Raw genomic sequence first — 19,077 nt, forward strand, 5'->3', positions numbered from 1 at the left:
TTCCAGTCTTATATCGCAAAAAATTAACCTCGTGAACAACAAAAGGAAAAACTTTAATTATGGGTATGAAACATGTAAAATAGTGTTGCTCTCATTTTTTCAAATACATTGCGATCTTACACAAAAATAAACTTATCCACTATATCGTTATATTTCTGTGATACGTTTCTAAACATTTAAGAATTATCTATCGCGTGTATTAAAACATACATTATAGACAACAAAAAAGGTTAAAATGTAGTGGAGGCCGCGGGGGGGGGGGGGGGGGGGCTGAATAGTTTTTATGATGTTTTTACTCTGATGATGTTCACTGCGGTACGGGAGAAATAATTGCTGCAAACCTGATGCAGAATACGGAGAAGAGTTCTGTTTTGTTGACAGATTGTTTTGGCTAAACAATGAATAATGTCGTTTAAGCAGCTGCGTTGCAAGTTAAGTGACGTCAAACACTTTTAATCAAGTTTTATTGTCACCGAATGATTTTTACATGCATTTGTAATGTGCGTTATAGACTTGAGAAACCAATTATGGCTGCATTTAGACACTCGTGCTATGTGACAGTATCATGTCACCTGGTCAAAACCGTTCCGCCGGTGCGGGGCAGTATGAAATTGCCCATGATTGGTATTTGATAATTTAATTTGAGAAGTCACTTGAGGTATGTATAAAAATATGAAATTGCCGATGAAGTGTATTTACAAATTAAGCATGGGCAGGTCATTTGAGGTATGAGTAAATAATGTTAGTTATGACGACGTTTTAGGTGCTTACGCCGAGGACCGACACATGGTATGACAACTTATCGATTTGTTTTTCTTTGAAAGGAGGCTGGCTAGAAAATAACATCAAAGATATTTATAAAAAAACGTTGTTTTATTTGTATTGAACGCTTGTATTAGTTATTCTATTCACAATAAACAAAGCCATGTCATTACAGAAAAATACATGACGTCACGGCATTGCCGTTGCTAATGAATGAACCAGTTTCAGTTATTAATGTAGGTTGGCGAAGGCTGCCAGAGCAATTGCACCAAACGACATCATGACGACATTTCCGCTGTTGCAGAGATCTGTTTTACAGTAGCAGACGTCTGCTTCAACCCCGCTATACTCTCCGCTTCCACAATCCTCTGTTTGCTGTGTGGATGAACAGGCCCTCTGGTAAACTGGAAAATTTAAGAGCAGCCATATGTATAACTGATTATTGTAAACAGGTTATTACAACGTTATACTAATCATACTCGTTTGGCATGATGTAACGTGAGAGTGTGATCTTGTGTGTGGGGAGAGAAGGATCGGAATGTCCGGTAAAAACTCACTTGTCCTGCCAAACTCACATGCGCCCAGGCCAGTAATCGACACCATTTCGCCGAGGTGAGAAGCGAGTGCGATAACCACTGCGCATACCGACAAGATGACTAACTGTTGTTTAATCGTACAAGGTTCATTTTCAGATATTTTTTGTTTTGCATGTAGTATGTATGTGGTGATTTATATGTGGTATGCCTTGTGTGTTCTATATGTCAATGCCCTATGTCTGTGGTATTTTGTATGCGCTATGTCAATAGTATTTTGCATGCACAATGTCAATGGTATTTTGTATGCGCTATGTCAATGTTATTTTGACTGCGCTATATCAATGTTATTTTGTATGCGCTATGTCAATGTTATTTTGTATGCGCTATGTCAATGGTATTTAGTATGCGCTACGTTAATGGTATTTTTATGTACTTGGTGTTGTGTATGCGAAATGCCAATTTTATTGTGTATGCGCTATGTCAATGTTATTTTGTATGCGCTATGTAAGTGGAATTTTGTATACACTATGTCAATGGTATTTTGTATGTGCTTTGTCAATGGTATTTTGTATGCGCATTGGCAATTGTATCTTGTGTGCACTATGGCAATGTTATTTTGTATGTGGTTTGCCAATGGTATTTTGTATGTGCTACGTCAATGGGTTTTGAATGTTAAATGTGCTGTGTTTGCAATATGCCAATGTTATTTTGTAGGCGCTATGTCAATAATATTTTGTATGCGCTATACCAATGGTATTTTGTATGCGCTACGTCAGTGGTATCTTTGTGTGCGCTATGTCAATGATATTTTGTATGCGCTATGTCAATGTTATTTTGTATGCGCTATGCCAATGGTATTTTGTATGCGCTACGTTAATGGTATTTTGTATGCGCTATGCCATTGGTATTTTGTAAGTTATGTCAATGGTATTTTGTATGCACTGTGTCAATGGTATTTTGTATACGCAATGTCAAAGTCATTTTGTATGCGCTATGTCATTGTTATTTTTACTGCGCTATGTCAATGGTATTTTGTATGCACTACATCTGTGTTATTTTGTATGCGCTATGTCAATGTAATTTTGTATGCGCTACGTCAATGGTATTTTGTATGCGCTATGTCAATGGTATTTTTTTAGGTGCATGGTGTTGTGTATGCGCTATGCCAATGTTTTTTTGCATGCGCTATGTCAATGGAATATTTGTATGTGCTACGTCAATGGTATATTGTTTGCCCATTGTCAATATTATCTTTGTATGTGCTATGCCAATGGTCTTTTGTTTGTTCTATGTCAATGGTATTTTGTATGTGCTTTGTCAATGGTATTTTGTTTGCGCTATGTCAAGGGTATTTTGCATGCGCTATGTAGTTGGTATATTGTTTGCCCATTGTCAATGGTATCTTTGGATGTCCTATGTAAATGATATTTTGTATGCACTATGTCAATGGTTTTTTGTATGCACTATGTCAATGGTATTTTGTATGCTCATTGTCAATGGTATCTTGTATGCACTATGTCAATGGTATTTTGTATGTGCTATGCCAATGGTATTTTGTATGCTCATTGTCAATGGTATCTTGTATGCACTATGTCAATTGTATTTTGTATGAACTATGTCAATGGTATTTTGTATGGGCTATGCCAATTGTATTTTGTATGATCATTGTCAAAGGTATCTTGTATGCACCAGTCAATGGTATTTTGAATGCACTATGCCAATGGTATCTAATATGCGCATTGTCAATGGTATCTTTGTATGCGCTAGGCCAATGGTATTTAGTATGCGCTATGTCAATGGTATTTTGTAAGCACTTTTTCAATGTTATTTTGACTGCGCTATCATAATGGTATTTTGTATCCGCTATATCAATGTTATTTTGTATGCGCTATGTCAATATTATTTTGTATGCTCTATGTGAATGGTATTTTGCATGCGCTATGCCAATGTTATTTTGTATGCACTATGTCAATGTTATTATGACTGCGCTATGTCAATGGTATTTTGTATGCCCTAAGTCAATGGTATTTTGTATGCGCTACGTCAATGGTAATTTATATGGTCTATGTCAATGATATTTTGTAAGCGCTATGTCAATGTTATTTAGACTGCGCTATGTCAATGTTATTTCGTATGCGCTATGTCAATGTTATTTTGAATGCGCTATGTCAATGGTATTTTGTATGCGCTATGCGAATGATATTTTGTATGTGCTATATCAATGTTTTTTTGTATGCGCTATGTCAATGTTATTTTGTATGCGCAATGCCAATGGTATTTTGCATGCGCTACGTCAATGGTATTTTGTATGCGCTATGCCATAGGTATTTTGTAAGTTATGTCAATTGTATTTTGTATGCACTATGTCAATGTTATTTTGACTGCGCTATGTCAAAGTTATTTTGTATGCGCTATGTCAATGTTATTTTCTATGCGTTACGTCAATGGTATTTTGTATCTGCTATGTCAATGGTATTTTGACTGAGCTATGTCAATGCCATTTTGTATGCGCTATGTCAATGGTATTTCGTATGCGCTATGTCAATGTTATTTTGTATGCACTGTGTCAATGGTATTTTGTATACGCAATGTCAAAGTCATTTTATATGCGCTATGTCATAGTTATTTTGTATGTGCTATGTCAATGTAATTTTGTATGCGCTACGTCAATGGTATTTTGCATGCGCTATGTCAGTGGTATTTTTTATGTGCATGGTGTTGTGTATGCGCTTTGGCAATGTTTTTTTTGCAGGCGCTATGTCAATGGAATATTTGTATGTGCTACGTCAATGGTATATTGTTTGCCCATTGTCAATGGTATCTTTGTATGTGCTATGCCAATGGTCTTTTAATTGTTCTATGTCAATTGTATTTTGTATGTGCTTTGTCAATGGTATTTTGTTTGCGCTATGTCAATGGTATTTTGTATGTACTATGTCAATGGTATTTTGCATGCGCTATGTAGTTGATATATTGTTTGCCCATTGTCAATGGTATCTTTGGATGTGCTATGTAAATGATATTTTGTATGCATTATGTCAATGGTTTTTTGTATGCACTATGTCAATGGTATTTTGTATGTTCATTGTCAATGGTATCTTGTATGCACTATGTCAATGGTATTTTGTATGTGCAATGCCAATGGTGTTTTGTATGCTCATTGTCAATGGTATCTTGTATGCACTATGTCAATGGTATTTTGTATGTACTATGTCAATGGTATTTTGTATGGGCTATGTCATTGGTATATTGTATGATCATTGTCAAAGGTATCTTGTATGCACCAGTCAATGGTATTTTGTATGCACTATGCCAATGGTATTTAGTATGCGCTATGTCAATGGTATTTTGTATGCACTTTTTCAATGTAATTTTGACTACGCTATGTTAATGGTATTTTGTATCCGCTATATCAATGTTATTTTCTATGCGCTATGTCAATATTATTTTGTATGCTCTATGTGAATGGTATTTTGTATGCGCTATGCCAATGTTATTTTGTATGCACTATGTCAATGTCATTATGACTGCGCTATGTCAATGGTATTTTGTATGCCCTAAGTCAATGGTATTTTGTATGCGCTACGTCAATGGTAATTTGTATGGTCTATGTCAATGATATTTTTTATGCGCTATGTCAATGTTATTTAGACTGCGCTATGTCAATGTTATTTTGTATGCGCTATGTCAATGTTATTTTGAATGCGCCATGTCAATGGTATTTTGTATGCGCTATGCAAATGATATTTTGTGTGTGCTATATCAATTGTATTTTGTATGCGCTACGTCAATGTTATTTTGACTGCGCTATGTCAATGTTATTTTGTATGCGCTATGTCAATGGTATTTTTACTGCGCTATGTCAATGGTATTTTGTATGTGCTATGTCAATGTTATTTTGTATGCGCTATGTCAATGATATTTTTTATGTGCATTGTGTTGTGTATACGCTATGCCAATATATTTTGCATGCGCTATATCAATGGTATTTTGTATGCGCATTGCCAATGGAATGTTTGTATGTGCTATGTCAATGGCATTTTGCATGCGCTATGTAATTGGTATTTTGTTTGCGCATTGTCAACGGTATCTTTGTATGTGCTATGCCAATGGTATTTTATATGCGCTATGTCAATGGTATCTTTGTATGTGCTATGTAAATGATATTTTGTATGCGCTATGTCAATGGTATTTTGTATGCTCTATGTCAATGGTGTCTTGTATGCATTATGTCAATCGTATTTTGTATGCACTTTGCCAATGGTATTTTTTTGCACTATGTCAATGGTATTTTGTATGCGCATTGTCAATGGTATCTTTGTGTGTTTTATGTCAATGGTATTTTGTATGCACTATGTCAATGGTATTGTGTATGTGCTATGTCAATGGTATCTTGTATGTGCTATGCCAATGGTATTTTGTATGTGCTATGCCAATGGTATTTTGTATGTGCATTGTCAATAGTATATTGTATGCACTATGTCAATGGTATTTTGTATGCGCTATGCCAATGGTATCTTGTATGCACTATGTCAATGGTATTTTGTATGCGCTATGTCAATGGTATTTTGTATGCGCTATGTCAATGGTATTTTCTATGAGCTATGTCAATGGTATTTTGTATGCGCTATGTCAATGGTATTTTGTATGCGCTATGTCAATGGTATTTTGTATGCACATTGTCAATGGTATCTTTGTGTGTTTTATGTCAATGGTATTTTGTATGAGCTATGTCAATGGTATATTGTATGCACTATGTCAATGGTATTTTGTATGCGCTATGTCATTGGTATATTGTATGCACTATGTCAATGGTATTTTGTATGCGCTATGTCATTCGTATATTGTATGCACTATGCCAATGGTATTGTGTATGTGCTATGTCAATGGTATTTTGTATGTGCTATGTCAATGGTATTTTGTATGCACATTGTCAATGGTATCTTTGTGTGTTTTATGTCAATGGTATTTTGTATGAGCTATGTCAATGGTATATTGTATGCACTATGTCAATGGTATTTTGTATGCGCTATGTCATTGGTATATTGTATGCACTATGTCAATGGTATTTTGTATGCGCTATGTCATTCGTATATTGTATGCACTATGCCAATGGTATTGTGTATGTGCTATGTCAATGGTATTTTGTATGTGCTATGCCAATGGTATTTTGTATGTGCATTGTCAATAGGATATTGTATGCACTATGTCAATGGTATTTTGTATGCGCTACGTCAATGGTATCTTGTATGCACTATGTCAATGGTATTTTGTATGCGTTATGTCAATGGTATTTTGTATGCGCTATGTCATTGGTATATTGTTTGCACTATGTCAATGGTATTGTGTATGTGCTATGTCAATGGTATTTTGTTTGTGCTATGTCAATGGTATTTTGTATGTGCTATGCCAATGGTATTTTGTATGTGCATTGTCAATAGTATATTGTATGCACTATGTCAATGGTATTTTGTATGCGCTATGCCAATGGTATATTGTATGCACTATGTAAATGGTATTTTGTATGCGCTATGTCAATGGTATTTTGTATGCGCTATGTCAATGGTATCTTGTATGCACTATGTCAATGGTATTTTGTATGCGCTATGTCAATGGTATTTTGTATGTGCTATGTCTGTGTTGTTTTGTACATTCTGTGATTATCGTTGATTGTTTTTGTTTTCTTTAAGGTTGTGCATCTTAACAGGGTCATCGGTAATTGTTTGGCTACTGGGCCTAACCATGTGGCGTTCCTGGTATTATGTTGAACTAATAAGAATAAATCCGTCTTACCAAAAGTGTCAGTGTCATCATGAGAAGCCTTGATTTTCGTGCAGAATTTGCAAGGATCGCCGGTGACTGGATCGTTTACAATAGTTGTCATTCCATCTGCTTTAAATTTATCTTTACAGCTCGCCATACCAGCTGTTTTTCCCTTACTTTCTTGGTAATCACACTGATAACATTTGATCGCCATTGCAGCTTCTGAAAGTAGGATCAGAGTTTTAGGACTGTCTTTGTTGGTAATTCACGGTACACTTCTACGCTATGCTTTGTTGTGTTCTGTGCGCTATTCGGCTAGTAACCATGAAATATTCATTTCAAAATGTATAAGGAGAAAAAGAGTAACAAAACACGCCCACAATTCACCACTTCGAGCTGGAAATTGCTAAAACGTTCATGGGGAGTACCCGAAAAGAAACCTGCTAACACTTTAAACAAAACAAAATCGATTTAGTGAGAATGGCACAAATCGAAAGGTGACGCCCAAAACTTACGCCCCCTCAAATCCTTGATCTTCAACTGCTTTATTGTTTAGTACTTAATACTCTTTCATGTAATCTAGAATCGAGATTTATAACTTAAATTTAGCTATTAAATAATTCCATACAATGTTTTTGGAGTTTCTGCCATGAGGTTTTGAAATCGACTTACACCAGCGGCGCTTCCCCCCCCCCCTCCCCAGCACACTAAACTCGTCTAAGTTAACTTTGCTTTGTCAATTTTGAAAAAAAGTAATGTTATACGCTTAAAACGCACCATTTCGGACTAATAAATGTTAAAGTTAGCAAGGGAAAGTACTGATGAACCACCGATCCCCCAATAAACATTTTAAACCAAATACATTCTGGTTCTTTGAGAGGGGCGAATGTCATTACAGATAATACAACATTATAAATCAAAGTTTTTTACCCGCAGTAAATCCTAAAACAACAGCAACAAAAAGAATCTTTGTCTCCATGATTATTGTCCTTTCTTCACTTTGTTCAACGTTAAACAAGCCTGTTTAAAGCTCAGCGACAAACTGAATAAAACGCCCGGAAATTGATAAATAACTTACTGATGAGTGTGCAATTACCAATAGAAGGTCATGTTTGTTCTGAACCCTGTTTTAAAAAAACTGTTAAAAGCATGAAAAATAAATTACTTTTATCATGTTAGGTTAAAGATACATACGACATTTATGTTACTTTTTCATTTGCTCCAACACGAATGAGGAAAAAATAAAGTTTGTGATGTAAATTCTAAAGGTCACCAAGCGACATTAAAGGGACTAGACACTCGATGATACACTTTCAAGAAAAACATTAAAACTAATATAAAATTAATATCGCTACAACGCCTGTACTCTTACTACTGAGGTATTGAATTGCATGCGACACATGTATCTTACGCAGATTTTGCATATGCTATCAATCTAAAATTTACTTGGTCTGTCTACCACGTTAATACCAGGAATTTTAGAAAGAGCGTCAGTATATGTATCTGTACTAATCACGTGACTTTCACATGCTATATATATCAAACTATAAACTGGGAAACTAATATGCGTTAGTTTATAAGTGTAAACTCAGCTGAGACGGCGACGAAATATGCGTTTAATCATGTAAAGTGATGTATGACCGGCCTCATACTAGCTCTTATTGACACTTTGAAGTTTGTTTTGAGTAAATAATGTGCCGATCTTGCGACCATCAGGTGTCTAGTCTCTTTAAGAAGTAGGAGGTGTAGGTACGTTCTGGCTTTAAACCCATTATCTATCTTAGAATAAAGATTTTGATACTGTTATCATTTACATTTGAAACAGATTTTGTTTTAAAATCTTGTCGACCTGTTTTATATTGCCTTCTATTGATATTCTATTATATTGACGATCTTCAAAGCGACATTTTGCTAAATTAAGGTATTAGCCGCGTAATACAAACTTTTATAAAAGCTCTAACCGACAAAATAGTTATAATCATGGTACACTATGGGACTTTTATAAAAAATTGGAAGACTTTTTATCGTGAATTGAAAAAGTTATTTATGTTTCATTACACCCATCCCCAAACTCCAAGAGCTACAAAGAGCGTCAAGTAAATATTTTGTCTATATTTGATTTTTTTTTGCATTATCAGAGATTATGAAACAAACACAACATTTTCTGGTAAAGTAAACTTCGCTTAACAGAAAACATAAGTTCAAACGAACACATTATTGATACACATGGAAAAAAATCATTTTGATTGATCTTGTGGGTGTTCGGAACAGAGCAGTATTTCGATGTTTCAAAATATATAGCAGTTTTTTAAAATTCATAAAAATAGTAAAATATAAGGCAAGCTGCTGAAATCATTTTAAATAAAACAAATATAATTAGTAAGTAAGGGGAATGTGGTTAGTTTAAATATTATTATCATTTATTTTTTTATAACAAAACAAATTCATTTATTTGAATTAGGATACAATATAATCGATATAGTTATGAGATATCAAATGAAAAACTATAAAGTACATGATCAGATTCGTTTAAAGTGATTAACTAAGATTTTAACAAAAATTGCTGTTTTCCTTAAGGTATCCGGGTTCATACAATTTAAAACTTCACTAAAGTGTAAGACACTAGGTCTTGAGTAAAAACGACTACTTATGTATTGTTTTCTGGTAGGATTAAAAAATGGACATGTAAGTATACTTGTAGTGTGTGCACAGATGATAACTACTCAATGCTGAGTCAATGCTGATTTGGTGTTCATGCCCCTTGAGGTACTTTACCCATCTAGAATGTTAAGTGCTGTAAAGGACATAAGTTGTACTTTAAAGCCTTTCTAGTTAGTATAGAAAAATATACTGCAATATATATATATACAAAATAAAATATAAACAGTTTAATATTTCTCGACATTATTTTAAAAACAACAACAACAAGCTGATACATACATGTATATATAAAGCAAATTATTAATTTCATCAATAAAATTCATCATCACCATCATCATCATCATCATCATCATCATCATCATTATCACCACCACCACCACCAAAACCACCACCACAACAGTGTGTTTATAAAAACAAAAACCAAGTCAAATATATGTTTTATAAGAAGTACTCACATCATCTCTATCAGATGCGACTGCCTTGTGGATGGACATGGCTGTCAAATCCGCTCTCAAGGATCCAACATAGTATTTAATGCAGGCTAGAATTCTTCATAACCCAGTGTTGTTGTCTTAGTAATATTCAGTCAATTTCCTGCCTGAAAGAAATTAGACTTCTGATTACCAACCAGCAGAAACTACTACCGTAAAATACAAATGCACAAGTATTTTACATTCTGCACTAATATCCGTTTTATCCAAGAGTAAAGGTTGGTAGGCACAAATGTGTAGTTGTTGTACATATGGTTGATAAGTATTCGCGACAGTCAGGGGTTTTAACAAGATCTACATCAAGCAAATGAATGTCGCTAGTGTCCAAGCAGTCGTGGCTTCAAGCCTCAATCCATGTACAACTTTTCCTCGCAGGTTAATTTTGAAAATATGCATTTTGTAAACAAATAACGGGTATGTACATGTATTAAGCTATTTTAGAAATAGATCACGTACCAAAACACATCACAACACAAACTTTTTAGTCTAACATTTTTCTAAGATAAAACAATCAAATTAAAGATTACATACTCATATATTGTTAGATGTATCGTAATCAACTGTTAGCGTGCACTTTTAGTGTTTATTTATTTTAAACGTATATTCATGAGAAAAACATCACCGAGTTTCCAAATGCTACGATGTAGATACTCCATTATTGACTAAAAAGCGGGGAAATACCGTCTGTTTCTAATAATAGCAAGATCCGGTACAGGCCGAATACGCCCGATGTTCGTCGCGAACTGTTACGGAGAGTGGTGATATATGTCGATGTTACCCGATGTTTCCTTAGAGGTTTATACACGGCGTAGCCGTGCCGTTGAGTGATAATTGGCCCGAGTGACTCATAATGGCCCGAGACGTAGTCGAATTGAATTTTGCCGCTTCCTTTGTTTTTTTTTGTTTTTTTTTCGAATGTCAACGCAGAATAAAAACCGCCGCCCTAACGGTCCACAGTGGTTATCAAACACTAGCATATCTTCCTAAAATGCGTTCGCGTTTGCGTCCTTTTAGGATTTTAATAATACATATCTTCAAGCAGATCAATAATGTTTTATTTATTTAGTCAAGACATTATTTTACAGTCGCCAAAATTGATTTTAAGAACAAAATTGAATTCACGTGCGAATGTTCTACGGGCCGCAAATAAATAATCGAAAATTGGCCCGGGCCGCAAAACTGATAATCGCTGAGTCATGCAAATAATCGCGAAATCCTTGTACAAATGTGTTACTATATATAATTACATATGTATTAACGAGTTGTATTACATGGCATGGGAAAGCTCTTCCATATTTTGACGTCTATGTATTCAAATCTACGCGGGTGTGTCCGAGTTGGCGACGGCATAGTTACGCAACCCTTTATTTGTAACGTTGGCACGCGACAAGGGGACGTAACCAGAACAATAATTTTTAATCTATATATTAATGAGTTATCTTCCTTCCTACGATTAAAGGGACATACGGGTACTTTTATTACTGAGAAAATCGCGGATATAATATGCATACTTTTTGCAGATGACGTGGCGAACTGCGCTGACACTGCTATTGAATTACAATTACAACTAAATTCTATTTCGGAATTCTGCGAAAATACTGGTATGACTATTAATCAGAGGAAAACAGAAATAATCGTGTTTAGAAATGGTGGGCCTCTGCGGTCATACAAGCATTGGTATTTTAATGGCATCCCGGTAAACGTAACATCGGTAATTAGGACACGCCCAAATCATCCTGGACAAAGGCAAACTCAAAATTAACTGCGCAAGCCCGGAAGTCAATTTATGCTATAAAGGCCTACCAGAGGGCATTTGGACACTTTTCTTACCCTGAACATTTTAAATTATTTGAATCTATGGTTAAGCCTATACTTATTTACGGTGCTGAAATATATGGTACGGAAATATCTGATATTCTTGAACAAGTACAAATTCAATATTGTAAGGAATTCCTTGGGGTAAATAATTATTTTAACGATTGTGTTGCATTGTGGGAATGCGGGAGGTTTCCTCTTTGTATTGATAATCATGTAAAATGTATTAAGTACTGGTGCAAACTGCTATACATGTCCAATGAACGTTATCCAAGAAACTGCTATATAATGCTCAAACGACATGATGACATTGGAACCAAAAATTGGGTTACATCTGTAAAGAATTTATTATTTAAATATGGTTTTGGTTTTGTTTGGATAAGTCAGGAAGTTGGAAATGTAAAATTTTGAATTTGAATTTGAATTTGAATTTGATAATGCCTTAATGACGACTTGTTTACGACGACCTGGTTACGTCGACCTGATCACGTATAAATTGCATATGCCCACTTATATTTGTCGACAGCAACTACCTGAAAACTCCACAATGAGTGCATTCTCATCTTGTACAGCCTTATTTTTCGTACAGACTGTGCAAGGATCACCGGTGATGGGGTCGTTATGTATATAAATTTATAACGTTTCTCACTATCTGTATGGCGATCACCATACCCATTAAGACGAAAAGTACCTAATGGTATGTGATGGTAAAGCCGTGCTTGTTTTCACTGTTATCTGTTTAAAAGGCATGTACTACTGATAAGTCACTTCCGAATCGGTGTAATTTGCCCTTCAATTTAAACTATGTTGTTTTCTAAGTGAATGTCTGCAAAATGATACAATAGTACATTTAGACACACACTGAGTCAAGACTGTGTCCTGGAAATCCCGTCATAACCTCACGGAAAAAAATGACATCATTTTCGCCAGTAAGGCTTTTGAGGTTGAAATTAATTAAATTTGTCACTGTACTCTTATGTCTGTACAAGTATTATACTCAAATTTATTCAAGGTAATCACACCAGTCACAGACGCCAACGTTACCTACGAAACGGTACTTGGTATAGCCAAGGTACCACATGACTGCTGCACAATGCGCGCACATCCCTACTACCCTTGACCCAGATTGGCATTTACAATACCACCCAAGAATTTCGACAGTGTTGAATTTCAACCAAAGGGTGAATTGCTTGGCTGAAACGTGTCGACTTTGAAGACAAACACGAATAAGTCCACTGTTTTCCTTGTGGACACGGATGTCCTCGTCGCCCTCAAGGTGCTCATGGATATAACCAGGGCACAGTTTTAGTTGATATACACCGCATGTAAGTGTGCGTAGTGTGTCCTCTGTCAGACGTGGAAAGCTTTCCAACTCGGTGTCGTCAATCGGTATCCACACGGCTCTACATTTCTCAAGGTTTCCCTCCTCAATTTCTGCTTAAAGAGAGTTCCCTTGTATTACCAACTGTAGCATTTGTTGTGCTTGGCGCTCATCGTCAGCGGTTGAAGGCGACAGTGGTGGCAAATACTTATTACATACTGCACATATTATTTTGACATAGTCGCCAATAAATGGAACCTGGCTGTTTGGTAAGACTCTATCCAAGTACTTCCATCGCTTGAGGCGGGCGTTTGCAGACTCCACCACCAATCTGATCTGAATATCATCAATACATTTTGAACAATTAAATACCCCGAATGTAGTATAAATCAGACAGCAAGACTATGACAGAAGCGGTTAATAAAAGAACATTGTTGCGCATATAATGAACGGTATTTTTGTGTATTGATTTATCATTTATGATGCCTATTTATTTGCATACTTTAACTCATAAAATTACTCATTATGTTATGAATTCATATTCAATACGCTTCGCGGGAATTGCCATTTTGAGCGAAGCATTTAAGATCGCATGAATGCACCCGAAATGATTTTCAATCATTAAATTATATATTTCAAAGTTTAAGAAAAATAATACCTTTGTGACTAGCCTGCTTGTGTTGGCGACCTCGGATTCAAACAGTTTCACACCTCTTGGTAGAAATGAAGGCATCTTGGTATACATCATGAAATATCTTAAAATAACATTATTATTTCGAAGAAAATCTTTCTGTATCTCTTATTATCCATCGTTTAAGAATATGACTCGTTGATGCACTACATGTCTTCACAAGATGGTAACATGATAACAACGAGCAACGAAAACGCCGTGTTACCTCTAGTAGATGTAGGGAATCTCTAAAGCCTCTGTCCACCACAAATATATGGCCAGGTCGAATAAAGGATTTAATGTCCTCAACAATTTATTCAAGAGTTCTAGAACCGTAGCTAAGTTGACATATGCAGATTCTGTTGCTTTGAAAGATTTAAGTGCTTTATCCTTTATCAAGGAGTCGTTCATGTGAACTGGACAGCATCTTGTTCCGCTCTTGATAATGCCATTACGCTGAACAAAGGCTGCAAATCTGGCCTCTGAAGGCACAACTATCAGTTTTGGCCTAGGTCTTTTGCAAATGAAACACCTAGAATGTGACTTAGGTGTAGACGGAATATTCAGTTTTACCAAAATGTTTACCAACATCTAAACATAGATAAAAAAAAAGTATTAAGGTCTTTTAAAAGAAACGAGAAAAAAGATTTACCTGAACCGAGTGTCCAGGTAAGAAAACATATTTTCAATTACTAATAACATTGTCAATTATCAAATATTACCTTATAAGCGAAGAGTCTTCGTTGTTTTACATAGCTGACAGTTGCTACAGACGCTTTTGTATTTTACCCGAAAGAAAATATTAGGGAAATAAAATACGCGATGGAAACGTAACAGTTTAGGCAGTTTATTAATTTTATTCATGCACACAAACTTTAAAAAAAATGAATATATTAATAAATCAAACAAAACAAATTTTATTTAGACTATAACGAAAACTGGGTTAAAGTTGAAATCATATTTTTTACGCTTGTAATATACTCTATACAGCTAAAATGTCGAGCTAAAAAGCCGAACACATGTGCGTTTTTTTCTTCTTTTTTTGAAGTTGGCGGCATCGTTCACCAGTAATGAAATTCACAGTAAACATGTTTTCATGGAGTAAGCTGTGGTAAAAATATGAAAACTGGTAAGAAATGCCACCACATGTTAACAATCATAAAACTGATCAAAAGTGGGTCTATTTGGGCAAAATCTAAAAATATTCAAATACATATTTTGTAACAGAAATATGTTTAGTAATGTTAAATGATAGCTCTCCTTTGTAGAAATAGTGAAGTTTAAGCTGAACTGAGAAGTGTAAAATAAGGATAAATCCGGTGCCATCGTCGCCTTTCTCGAAACAAGCCCTTTAGCATGGGCAGGTCATTTGAGGTATAAATAAATAATGTTAATTATGGTGACGTTTAAGGTGCTTTTTACGCGGGGGACGGACACATGGTATGACAATTTATCGATTTGTTTTTCTTCGAATTGAGGCTAGCTAGAAATAACAACAAAGATATTTATAAAAAACGTTGTTTAATTTGTATTGAACACTTGCATTAGTTATTCTTTTAACAATAAACAAAGCCATGTCATTACAGAAAAATACATGACGTCACGGTTGCAAGAGCAATTGCACAAAACGACATCATGACGACATTTCCGCTGTTGCAGAAATCTGTTTTACAGAAGCAGACTTTTGAAACCCCGCTGAACTCTCCGCTTCCACAATCCTCTGTTTGCTGTAAGGATGAGCAGGTCCTCTGGTAAACTGGAAAGTTAAGAGCAGTAATGTATAACTGAGTTATTGTACTTGTAAACAGGTTATTTCGACGTTATACTAATAATACTCGTTTGGCACGATGTAACGTGAGAGTGTGATCTTGTGTGTGTGGGGGGGGGGATATAGGGATCGGAATGTCCGGTAAAACTTATTAGTCCTGCAAAACTCACATGTGCCCAGGCCGGTAATCGACCCCATTTCGTATAGGTGAGTAGCGAGTGCGCTAGCCACTGCGCTTACCGGCAAGGGGACTAACTATTGTTTATATTTACAAGGTCCATTTTTAGAAATTTGTTTTGTTTTGCATGTAGTATGTATGTGATGATTTATATGTGGTATGTCTTGTGTGTTTTTTATGTCAATGCGCTATGTCAATGGTATTTTGTATGCGCTATGTCAATGGTTATTTGTGTGTGCTGTGTTTGTGGTATTATGTGGGTGCTATGTCAATGTTATATTGTATGCGCTATGTAAAAGGTTTTTTGTGTGTGCTTTATTTGTGGTATTATGTAGGTGCTATGTCAATGTTATTTTGTATGCGCAATGTCAATGTTATTGTGTATGCGCAATGTCAATGTTATTTTGTATGCGCTATGTGAATGGCATCTTTGTTTGTGCTATGCCAATGGTATTTTGTATGCGCTATGTCAATGTTATTTTGTATGCGCTATGCCAATGGTATTTTGTATGCGCTATGTCAATGTTATTTTGTATGCGCTATGTCAATGGTATCTTTGTTTGTGCTTTGTCTATGTAATTTTGTATGCGCTATGTCAATGTAATTTTGTTTGCGCTACGTCAATGGTATTTTGCTTGCACTATGCCAATGGTATTTTGTACGCGCTATGTCAATGGTACTTTGTATGCGCTATGTCAATGGTATTTTGTATGCGCTACGTCAGTGGTATTTTGTATGCGCTATGCCAATGTAATTTTGTATGCGCTACGTCAATGGTATTTTGTATGTGCATGGTGTTGTGTATGCGCTATGCAAATGGTGTTTTGCATGCGCTATGTCAATGGTATTTTGTATGCGCTATGTCAATGGTATTTTGTTTGCGCTATGTCAATGGTTTTTTGTATGTGCTATGTCAATGGTATTTTGTTTGCGCATTGTCAATGGTATATTTGTAAGTGCTATGTCAATGGTATTTTGTATGCACTGTGTCAATGTTATTTCGTATGTGCTATGTCATTTTTATGTTGTTTGCGCTATGTCAATGTTATCTTGTATGCACTATGTCAATGTTATTCTGTATGCGCTATGTCAATGGTGTTTTGTATGTGCTATGTCAATGATATTTTGTATGCTCTATGTCAATGGTATTTTGTATGCGCTATGTCAATGGTATTTTGTATGCGCTATGTCAATGCTATTGTGTATGCGCTATGTCAATGGTATCTTTGTTTGTGCTACGTCAATGTTATTTTGCAAGTGCTATGTCTGTGTTGTTTTATACATTCTTTGATTATCGTTGAGTGTTTTTTGTTGCCTTAAAGTTGTGCATCTTAACAGGGTCATCGGTAATTGTTTGGCTACTGGGCCTTACCCTGTTGCGTTCCTTGTATTATCTTTAAGTTATAAAAATAAATCACGTCTTACCAAAAGTGTCAGTGTCATCACGAGAAGTCTTGATTTTCGTGCAGAATTTGCAAGGATCGCCCGTGACTGGATCGTTAGAAATAGTTGTCATTCCATTTGCTTTAAATTTATCTTTACAGCTCGCCATTATTACAGCTGTTATTCCCTTACTTTCTTGGTAATCACACTGATAACATTTGATCGCCATTGCAGCTTCTGAAAGTAGGAACTGAGTTTTAAGACTATCTTCGTCAGTAATCCCCGATACACTTCGTGCTATGCTTTGTCGTGATATGTTGGCTTTTCGGCTATTAGGATCTCCTAACAATCAATAATTAATTTCAAAATGAATTAAGAGAAAAAGAGCAACAAAACACGCCCACAATTCACCACTTCGAACTAGAAATTGTTAAAACGTTCATGGGGAGTACCCCCAAAAACCCTGCTAAAACTTTAAACAAAACAAAATCGATTTTTAGGGAGTGGCACATGTCGAAAGGCGAAGTGCAAAAGTTACGCCCCCTCTAACGTCAGATTCTTGATCTACAACTGCTTTATTGTTTAGTACTGAAAACTCTTTTATGTAGTCTCGAATCGTGTGTTATAACTTATATCTAACTATTCTGCCCGTCTGTATTATCAAATAATGCCATACAATATTTTTGGAGTTTCTGCGATGTAGTTTTGAAATCGACTTACACGAGCGCCCCCCCCCCCCCCCCCCCCAATACACTAAAATCATCTAAATTAACTTTGCTTAGTCAAACTCGAAAACAATAATGTTATACGCTTAAAACGCACCATTTCGGACTAGTAAATGTTAAAGTTTGCAAGGGGAAGTTCCACCGAACCCCCAACACACATTTTAAACCAAATACATTCTGGTTCTTTGGGAGGGGCGAATGTCATTACAGATAATACAAAATTATAAATCAAAGTTTTTTACCCGCAGCAAATCCAAAAACAACAGCAACAAAAAGAATCTTCTTCTCCATGATTATTGTCCTTTCTTCACTTTGTTCAACGTTTAACTAGCCTGTTTAAAGCTCAGCGACGAACTGATAAAAACACACGGAAACTGGTAAATAACTGATTACTGATGTGTGTGCAAAAAAACAATTGAAAATCATGTATGTTCTGAAACCTGTTTTAAAACATTGTTAAGAGTATGAAAATTAAATTACTTTTATCATGTTAGTTTAAAGATACATACGACATTTATGTTACTTTTTTCATTTGCTCCAACAGGAATGCGGAAAAAATAAAATTTGTGATGTTAATTCTGAAGGTAACCAAGCGACATTAAAGCGACTAGACACTCGATGATACACTTTCAAGAAAACCGTTAAAACTAATATAAAATCAATATCGCTGAGATCAACGCATTTACTCTTACAACTGAGGTATTGAATTGCATGCGACACATGTATCTTATGCAGATTTTGCATATGCTATCAATCTAAAATTTACTTGGTCTGTCTACCACGTTAATACCAGGAAATTTAGAAATAGCGTCGGTATATGTATTTGTACTAATCACGTGACTTTCACATGATATATATATAAACATACTATAAACTGGGAAACTAATATGCGTTAGTTTATACGGGTAAACTCAGCTCAGACAGCGACGAAATATGCGTGTAATCATGTAAAATGATGTATTATCGATCTCATACTATCTCTTATTGGCAATTCTATGATTGTT

General features: G+C 35.5%; 1 protein-coding gene across 3 annotated transcripts; it reads right to left on the reverse strand.

The window, feature by feature from the left end:
* Positions 1-854: 854 nt before the first annotated feature.
* On the reverse strand, positions 855-18,440 carry LOC128239773 (uncharacterized). Of its 3 annotated transcripts, none has more exons than XM_052956197.1 (3): positions 18,316-18,429; positions 7,092-7,283; positions 855-1,166 (listed from the first exon to the last, which is right to left on the reverse strand). In XM_052956197.1, the coding sequence occupies exons 1-3, from the start codon at positions 18,362-18,364 to the stop codon at positions 994-996; spliced, it is 414 nt and encodes a 137-aa protein (XP_052812157.1). In that variant the 5' UTR covers positions 18,365-18,429; the 3' UTR covers positions 855-993. The 3 variants fall into 3 exon arrangements, with proteins under 3 accessions (XP_052812157.1, XP_052812158.1, XP_052812156.1); XM_052956198.1 differs by lacking the exon at positions 18,316-18,429 and adding an exon at positions 7,992-8,132; XM_052956196.1 differs by lacking the exons at positions 855-1,166; positions 7,092-7,283 and adding exons at positions 15,526-15,775; positions 17,391-17,585 and having other exon boundaries at positions 18,316-18,440.
* Positions 18,441-19,077: the final 637 nt, after the last annotated feature.

Source organism: Mya arenaria, chromosome 7 (assembly GCF_026914265.1).
Source record: "Mya arenaria isolate MELC-2E11 chromosome 7, ASM2691426v1".
Lineage (NCBI taxonomy): Eukaryota > Metazoa > Mollusca > Bivalvia > Myida > Myidae > Mya > Mya arenaria.

Bases quoted from the DNA above. Each gene is read 5' to 3' on its own strand.
- LOC128239773 (XM_052956196.1), bottom strand. From the start codon at position 18,364: ATGGAGAAGAAGATTCTTTTTGTTGCTGTTGTTTTTGGATTTGCTGCG. The intron at 17,586-18,315 runs GTAAAAAACTTT...TCCTACTTTCAG, and splicing joins TGTTTTTGGATTTGCTGCGG to AAGCTGCAATGGCGATCAAA. The intron at 15,776-17,390 runs GTAAGACGTGAT...TTAACTTTCCAG, and splicing joins TGATGACACTGACACTTTTG to TTTACCAGAGGACCTGCTCA.